Source organism: Papaver somniferum, unplaced genomic scaffold (genome assembly GCF_003573695.1).
Source record: "Papaver somniferum cultivar HN1 unplaced genomic scaffold, ASM357369v1 unplaced-scaffold_65, whole genome shotgun sequence".
In the NCBI taxonomy this organism is placed as follows: Eukaryota; Viridiplantae; Streptophyta; class Magnoliopsida; order Ranunculales; family Papaveraceae; genus Papaver; species Papaver somniferum.
Genome location: NW_020649304.1, coordinates 2,284,354 through 2,292,259, shown reverse-complemented (window position 1 = coordinate 2,292,259; position 7,906 = coordinate 2,284,354). Strand labels below are relative to the sequence as shown.

The 7,906-nt window shown below is 37.7% G+C and overlaps 2 protein-coding genes across 3 annotated transcripts; both read left to right on the top strand.

Annotated features, from left to right (window-relative positions):
* Positions 1 to 1,529: 1,529 nt before the first annotated feature.
* On the top strand, positions 1,530 to 4,090 carry LOC113343749 (probable inactive receptor kinase At1g27190). Its single transcript, XM_026587883.1, has one exon. The coding sequence runs from the start codon at positions 1,809 to 1,811 to the stop codon at positions 3,663 to 3,665; it is 1,857 nt and encodes a 618-aa protein (XP_026443668.1). The 5' UTR covers positions 1,530 to 1,808; the 3' UTR covers positions 3,666 to 4,090.
* Positions 4,091 to 4,806: 716 nt separating this feature from the next.
* On the top strand, positions 4,807 to 7,604 carry LOC113343766 (probable myosin-binding protein 5). 2 transcript variants are annotated; one of them, XM_026587899.1, is made up of 4 exons: positions 4,807 to 5,889; positions 5,971 to 6,801; positions 6,893 to 7,086; positions 7,202 to 7,604. In XM_026587899.1, the coding sequence occupies exons 1-4, from the start codon at positions 5,088 to 5,090 to the stop codon at positions 7,214 to 7,216; spliced, it is 1,842 nt and encodes a 613-aa protein (XP_026443684.1). In that variant the 5' UTR covers positions 4,807 to 5,087; the 3' UTR covers positions 7,217 to 7,604. The 2 variants fall into 2 exon arrangements, with proteins under 2 accessions (XP_026443684.1, XP_026443683.1); XM_026587898.1 differs by having other exon boundaries at positions 4,809 to 5,889; positions 5,971 to 6,807.
* Positions 7,605 to 7,906: the final 302 nt, after the last annotated feature.

Sequence of the window (7,906 nt, the reverse complement as noted above, 5' to 3'; positions counted from 1 at the left end):
GTATGCTAGAAGGTTTTTCACACGGTTAATATACATAACTTTAGACGACACTGAGCAAGAACATAAATTCCGACACTGATCAAGAAGGTCACAACTTCTCCAATCAATGTTTGAACTGCCTCCATTTACAAACTCAACCAGTTGGAGACAATCACTTATGAAGAATTTCATTTTAAGAAAAATGTAATCGAGCAGCACAAGATGGTCAAGGCAAACAAACAATGAAAGAAACTAAAAGAAAAGCAGGGAGAGGGGACTAAAGAGTTGTAAAGACTTAACTAACAGGATATCGAAAAGACAAGAAGATAAAAAAGGGAACGATATAAGATAACTTACAGGGTCATGAGCTGCAGGAGGTTCCGCATCCATAGAGTCAGAGTCCATAATCATGAGATCAATTTCTTTTTCAAACTCTTCATCAGTAACAACAGGTTCAGGTGGAAGTGAAGCTAAAGGTACAGGTTCAAGCACTAACTCTTCCTTGAATTCTTCATTCTGATCAGCATTGAAAGCACATCCATTATCCTGACTTGAGTGCAAAAATACTTCTGAGGAGTAGTTCATTTCTGAGGCAGAGTTGAAAATGAAGCCAGCAGAAGTGAAGACAGACTGAGCATAAGCAGTACATGAAGTGGACCAATACATGTTAGCATCAGAATTACCCTGGCTAGTAGTAAGACCTAAACTACCCGTATTGAAAGAAACCTCAGCAGGTGGAGTAAAAGCAGGCACTGAAGTAATTGGTGGCCAACGAGGAGTAGGCATCATTGCATAAGAAGACGATACTGAACTAGAACCAAGATAAACAGATTCAAACACTTTCCTAGCTTTTTTCCCTTTTCTGTCATGTATAAGTCCATCAGCATCAAAAGAAACACTTTCAAAAGACGACGAAAAAACAGCAGAGTTCATAAGTGATCGAGACTGCACAACAGAATTTGGTTGAGTGAAAGAAACCCAGGTTACTCATCCATCCATTTATCAATGGGATTGCAAAATTTTTAGAATTGTTTATTTTTCTACCCGTGATGTAGTTCAAAGTGATTCGTTAAAAAAATAAAACAATTTGGAGCGCAAGACAAAGTTTTTTTTTCCTTCTCTTCTCCGATATTGAAGACCATTGAAAAAGTATAATAGGTTTACAAGTTTATTTTCATCCAAAACATTCGACAAAATACTAGATTTCAGATTCTTTGCTGAAGATTGGAGTTATGTAATCCGTATCAGAGTTATGTTTTCCGCTTGTATACCTAAGCTTGGAGAAGTTTGTCTAAAATCTTGTCGGCTTCCTGCATGGTGTTTTTTGAAAAAATCTTTTGCCTAGACTGTCCAAAACATCCCTTAAAATAGGCTTACAAGCGGAACAAGAAATACTGAACTGAGCCACCCCTTAGCTAAAGTCTTACCCCTTGTATAACTTACCAAATCTGAAGTAATTTTCCACTTAACTGTCATTATTAACACCACTATATACTTTCACTTGCAGAGTGCGCTTAAATACAGTAAATCTTTAAAATGTTTTAAATTTCCACTTGAATCAAATATGTAATTATCAGAACCACAACCATTTCTAAACCATTTCCATCTAAGATCCCCCCAAAAAATCAGAAATCCAACACTCCCACTGAAGAACCCTCTCTCACTCTCCTCCTCTCAGGTCAATGGCTTCTTCCCTGTTTAGAAGTTTCACCATTTTCAATACTCATCACAGAACCAGAAATTAAAATTCCAATCTCTCTCTATATATACATATATCTACCACATTACAGAAGAAAGAACTCCATTCAAGCAGTTTTTGAGTTTCAACCATGAACGAATCAAGTAGAATAGAGAGAGGAGGTTTTGGCCTAATTGTTTTGATATCTGTTTTCTTAGTTATTGTTAGTGCCTCATTTGTTGAAGCTCAGCAAGAAGATGATTCAAAATGTTTACAAGGAACAAAAGAAACACTCACAGATCCTCAACAGAAGTTAGATACATGGGTTTTCTCAAATGTTTCGCAAGGTTATATTTGCACATTTGTTGGGGTGCAATGTTGGAATCTAAGGGAAAACAGAATATTAGGTTTACAACTTCAATCAATGAATCTACAAGGGAAAATTCCTGAATCACTTGAGTATTGTCAAAGTTTACAGATTCTTGAATTATCTGGTAATGGTTTAACTGGTGAAATTCCTTCTCAAATCTGTCAATGGTTACCTTATCTGGTTCACTTGGATCTATCAGGAAATGACCTAACTGGTGGGATTCCTAATGAGCTTGGTAATTGCAAGTATTTAAATACTTTAATTTTGAAAGATAATCAATTATCTGGTTCCATTCCGTATGAATTGTCTCGTCTTACTAGGTTAAAGAAATTATCAGTTGCTAATAATGCATTATCTGGTGAAATTCCATCTTCGTTTTCGAGTTTTAGTTCTGATGATTTTGCTGGAAATAAACTCTGTGGCGAACCAATTGGATCTAGTTGCAATGGTATGAATAAGAAGAGTCTTGTTATAGTGGTTTGTGCTGCTGTTTTTGGTGCTGTTGTTTCTTTATTATTAGGTTTTGGAATTTGGTGGTTTTTTGTTAAGAATAGTCGAAAAGGGAATGTGGCGGGTAAAGATGTTGCTGCTGGTGGTAGTGGTAGTTGGACGGAGAGATTAGTAGCCCACAAACTCGATCAAGTTTCATTGTTTCAGAAACCATTAGTAAAGCTTAAATTGAACGACTTCTTGTTGGCAACGAATAGCTTTGATTCTCAGCATATTATTATGTCGACTAGAACTGGTACTTCTTACAAGGCAGTTCTATCTGATGGGTCTTCTCTTGCAATTAAACGTTTGAATAATTGTAAGCTTAATGAGAAGCAATTTCGATCGGAGATGAATAGATTAGGTCAACTCAGGCATCCAAGTTTGGTTCCTCTCTTAGGATTTTGCGTTGTTGAAAATGAGAAGCTTTTGATTTATAAGCATATGTCTAACGGCACTCTATTTTCAAAATTGCATGGAAGTGATGAGTTGGATAGTCAGCATGGTCGATTGGATTGGCCGACTAGATTGAAAATTGGTATTGGTGCTGCTAGAGGACTAGCTTGGCTTCACCATGGATGTCAAGAGTCGTTTCTTCACCAAAACATTAGTTGCAATGTGATTCTCCTCGATGAAGAACTTGATGCTCGGGTGACGGATTTCGCACTACCTAAGCTTTTGAGTTCTCCAGATTCTCGTGATAGTACCTTTAACCACGGGGATTTTGGAGAATTTGGATATGTTGCTCCAGAATATTCGAGTACCATGATTGCTTCTTTGAAAGGAGATGTTTTCGCTTTCGGGGTAGTGCTTTTAGAGTTGGTAACTGGAGAGAAGCCACTTGTAATCAGTAATGCCGATGAAGGGTTTAAGGGCAATTTAATAGATTGGGTTAATCAGCTTTTGAGCTCTGGTCGAATCAAAGATGCCATTGATAAGTCCATCTGTGGGAAAGGCCATGACGATGAGATAATGAAGTTTCTGAGGGTTGCCTGCAGTTGTGTTGCTTCTAGACCTAAGGATAGATCATCTATGTACCAGGTTTACCAGTCATTGAGGACCATCTGTGAAGCCCATGAATTTTCCGAGCAATTTGATGAATTTCCACTGGTTTTCGGCAAGCAAAATACTAATAACCATCAAGAGTAGGCTCGGGGAAGAGTACACATCGGAACATGGAAAACATTTGCAGCTCAACTATCTATGTATAATCCCACATCATTCTCTGCATCTTGAGCTAAGTTGCCAGCGACTTCTGCTATGTGAATGGTAAGATTTTGTTTTCATTTTGCCTATTGAATCCTGTTCCTGTAACAATCACCATTGTAATTGAAAAATGTTCACAATCAGTAGGATTTGTGCACTTCACCGTGGCATCTTTTTCTTTACGGTTCTCAACAATTGCCAAAGGAACCTCATATTAGGTTTCTTTGGATTTTTTTAATATTTTTACTTGTGAGAAAGCTCAAGTTTGAAGATGTTTCTATGCATTTCATTATCTACATTCACTTGTCTTAACATGAATCTCTTACATTTCACTTTTGCATATTTTATATGAGAAACCGTTTCTTGTATGACATTGTTCTGTATACTGTTAAATTGTTAGTCCGTAGTTACTCACCATGTTTGCCATGGAAGAATCATGATATCTTCCTCCAGCTACATATGATCGCGTTTGCATGGGCCAAATCAATTACTGAAAAACATGGAACGGGTTAAACTGATCTGCCCACTGCTGAGTTTTGTTAGTTGTTCAGTGAGAATGCCATGTGAGAACATGTTAGGGTGTCTTAGATCCTGAGAACAAAGGCTATCTCCAACTAGAACTAAGGTAATGTACAGCTATATTTTTGTCTGGAATATTCAAAATTTCATGTAAACTTATTTTTCCATCAGAGTAGTCCTTGCTTTGAAACATGTATACCCCACGAATCTCAAATTTTTGGAACATCTTTTACGAAGATTCATTCAAGAATAATATCAAGATATAGTAACTTATAAAGTACTTGATTTGTTTTCTTGCCTGGAGAGCAAAATGAAGATTAAAGCTTGAGTAGCCTTTTTTTCGTTTGTTTTTCCTTCTGAGGCTTGCCATTTGTGTGTTTATTTCAGCTACATATACTGATATACATGACTGGTAGCATAGGTTTTGTTTGGGACGGGAGAAGGGATTTTGTCAAACCACAAAGTAAAAGGTAAGTGCATGATAGACCGTTATTTCAGGTGATGGTCTCATAAAAGAAACTCAAATTCTAATAATAACCAAAAGAAGACAACAGTGCCTAACTTTTTGGAATATTTGGATTGGAGAGAATCAGAGGAACTCAACCCTCTCATTCTCTCTCTCTTCTCTCTCTCCCTATCTCAAAAAAAAATGAAAGAGAAAAGAATAGAGAGAAACAGGTCAAGATCTGTATGTCCAGTACCTTCATCAGCTAAGATTATCATCTCTAATCTCATCCTTCTTGTACATTGTTGAGTGCTTTGCGTCTTACCAGAGAAATTAAGGAACCAAAAGAAAAAGTGTAGATTTTTTCTAATGTCGAGTCTTATTGTATAGTTTTTGTTAATATGGCATCAAAATCATCTAGCGAACATGTTGAGCAACAGCTTGGAAATCCAAGCAAGAAGAAAGAACAGCAGCTCACAAAAATCCCACATTTTTTGATATATGTCATATTTTTTTTTATGATCCATCTGTTGATATATATAATTCTCCAATGGATTATTATAATTGTTCTGTTTCTCAATGGCTTAATAGCTTTCATCGCTAGCGAATTTGCACGTTTCTTTGATTTACGAATCCCATGTTTCCTCTGCACACGCTTCGATCATGTGTTACTTAAAAAGAATCTGTACTACAATGACTCTATGTGTGAAGATCATAGGAAAGAAGTGTCTTCCATGGTGTTCTGTCACATTCACCAGAGAATGTCAGATATCCGGCTCATGTGTGAAGGATGTCTCCATTCTTCAAACACCGGAAACAAGTCAAGGTTTGGTAGTTGTAAGCCTATGCAAGGGCTTTTTGGTGTAGACACCGATCATTTACATTTACCGAACGGAGAATATGAGAGGTATTTGAAGGTCGAAAAAGGCGCCACTCTCCAGTGTTCTTGTTGTGGACAGCCTCAAGAAGTTAAAGTTTCATCGTCAACTAAACTGGTTCAGAAATCAGTTTCGCATGTGGGCGATTTTCCTCCGACTCCTTCCCCTTCCCCTCGAATAGTAGCCTCGGTCAAAACTGACGAGGCCCGTGCCTTTGATGAACTCTCTCATGTTCAGTATTCGGAGCTAAACATTATGTCAGACGCGGATTCAGAGATTCCAGATGACGACTTTCGGTCTAATGCTTTAACCCATGAAAGTCAAGGTGAGCTTATGGAATTTGATAAAATTTTGTTACACTAGTTTTCATGTTTTGAAAGGATATACTGGTGTTTTTTGAAAACAGGCAAGGAGGATATGAAAGCTGCAACTGCTCCATTACTTCCAGAAGCTGAAGATTTAAACGAAGAGCCCTGCAAGTCCCCTAACTTTCTCAAGGGAAGTAGGTTTTATGGATTTACTGGTCTAGACTCCGGTACAGCTAGCCCAGCATGGCCACCAAAGATTCCCATCAGATCACCAGGCGAAAAAGCAGATTCTGTTGCTGAATCAGTGGAAGGAATTAGTACAAATGAAGCAGATGTTGAGACTGTTTTGCATCGTTTGAAAAGACAAGTACGTTTGGACCGAAAGACTCTGATGGCTATGTACATGGAATTAGATGAAGAAAGAAGTTCTTCAGCTGTTGCTGCAAATCAAGCCATGGCAATGATTACAAGGTTGCAGGCAGAGAAGGCAGCAATTCAGCTGGAGGCTTTACAGTACCAACGGATTATGGAGGAACAAGCGGAATATGATCAACAAGCTCTTCAAGTCATGAAGGATCTTCTTAACAAGAGAGAGGAGATAATCAAAGTTTTGGAGGCAGAATTGAGGTCATATAGAGGATTAGATAGCGAGGGACACAGCGCATTACTTAATGATGGCTACCAAGATTCGAGTTTTGGAGTTAAATTGTCTACTCAACTATGCGATGACTATTCTTATAACGTCAACGAGGAGACAGGCGAGAATGATACTGGACCATCACAGGTAGAAAATTCTGAAGCATTCTTGTTAGACTTTGAAGGCGAGAGGCTTTTTCTTATGGATCAGTTGAAAATACTGGAGAAGAAAATTCAGTCGCCTGATTTGGATGATGCTATTCAGTCTTTGCCGTCTAATCTTAAATACGAAGATAGAGGTAAAAAAGATAAGTTATATCAAGATTTTTGACCTTATAAGTTATTAAGAATATCATACCAACCTTTGTCCAATGATGATGGCAGGAGAAGGAAGTAACATCAACATATCTAAAGCCATTTCTCATCTGCATGAGAAGTTGACAGGCCTTGAGACTGACAAAGAATTTTTAAAGCACACACTTCCCTCACTCCAGAAAGGCGACGAAGGAACCCAGCTTCTAAGAGAAATAGCTAAGCATCTGTGGTATCTTCGGCATACATATAATATGCCTTCAGAGGTTACCTTCTCATCTCTTTCTTAAAATTTTCACTTATAGCCGTTATTACATCAAGCTGTTGAAATTGACAAAAATGGCAGATAACATCACATCATTTTATTAACATTTTGTGCAGGCAAAAGAGAGCTGAATATGTGTGCAAATTTGTTCAAGTATATGAGGATTTTTGACGAATCACTGCCAACTTAATTAGGTTTTAGTACAAAGGAGAGAATGGACACAACGGAAGAATGCTTCAAAAGGTTTTCGTTTTGATTTGTGCCTTGTGGAGTTTTTTCTTCGAAATGTTGTTCGGGTTCTGTTGCTAAAGTCAGTGCCTCTATGCCTCTCTCTTAAATCTGCTTGATGTAAATGAAAATTGAAAAGCACATATATATTTTTAAAACAACCAAAACCTTGTGTGTTGATGAACTGAGAATCAGCTCGAAGCATTCAAAATACTTGATAGTTGAAAGAAATGAAGATTTATACAGGAGAAATATGAAAGCAAATGAATCTCATTTTACATTTTGTGAGCATATTTTTTTCGTTGGTTTATTTTTTCATTGATGAATGTTTTCACCAAGGGACAGATGCGGCATTTACAAGCCAAAGGTATCTGCACCATCATAGTGGATGATGGCGTTGCGCACCAACTTATCAAACGAGTACGAGTTGATTCCATGTTTCTTGGTGTCTCCGCAAACAAAAATGTCAAGCTATTGTAAGATACCCGAGGAGGGAAAAGGGCCAACTTTGGATAAAACCTAGCCCGTTACTAGCTGATTGTGCAAACATTAGTCTTGAGTGTGTCATCTACCTGATGAAGAGTGGATGCCCC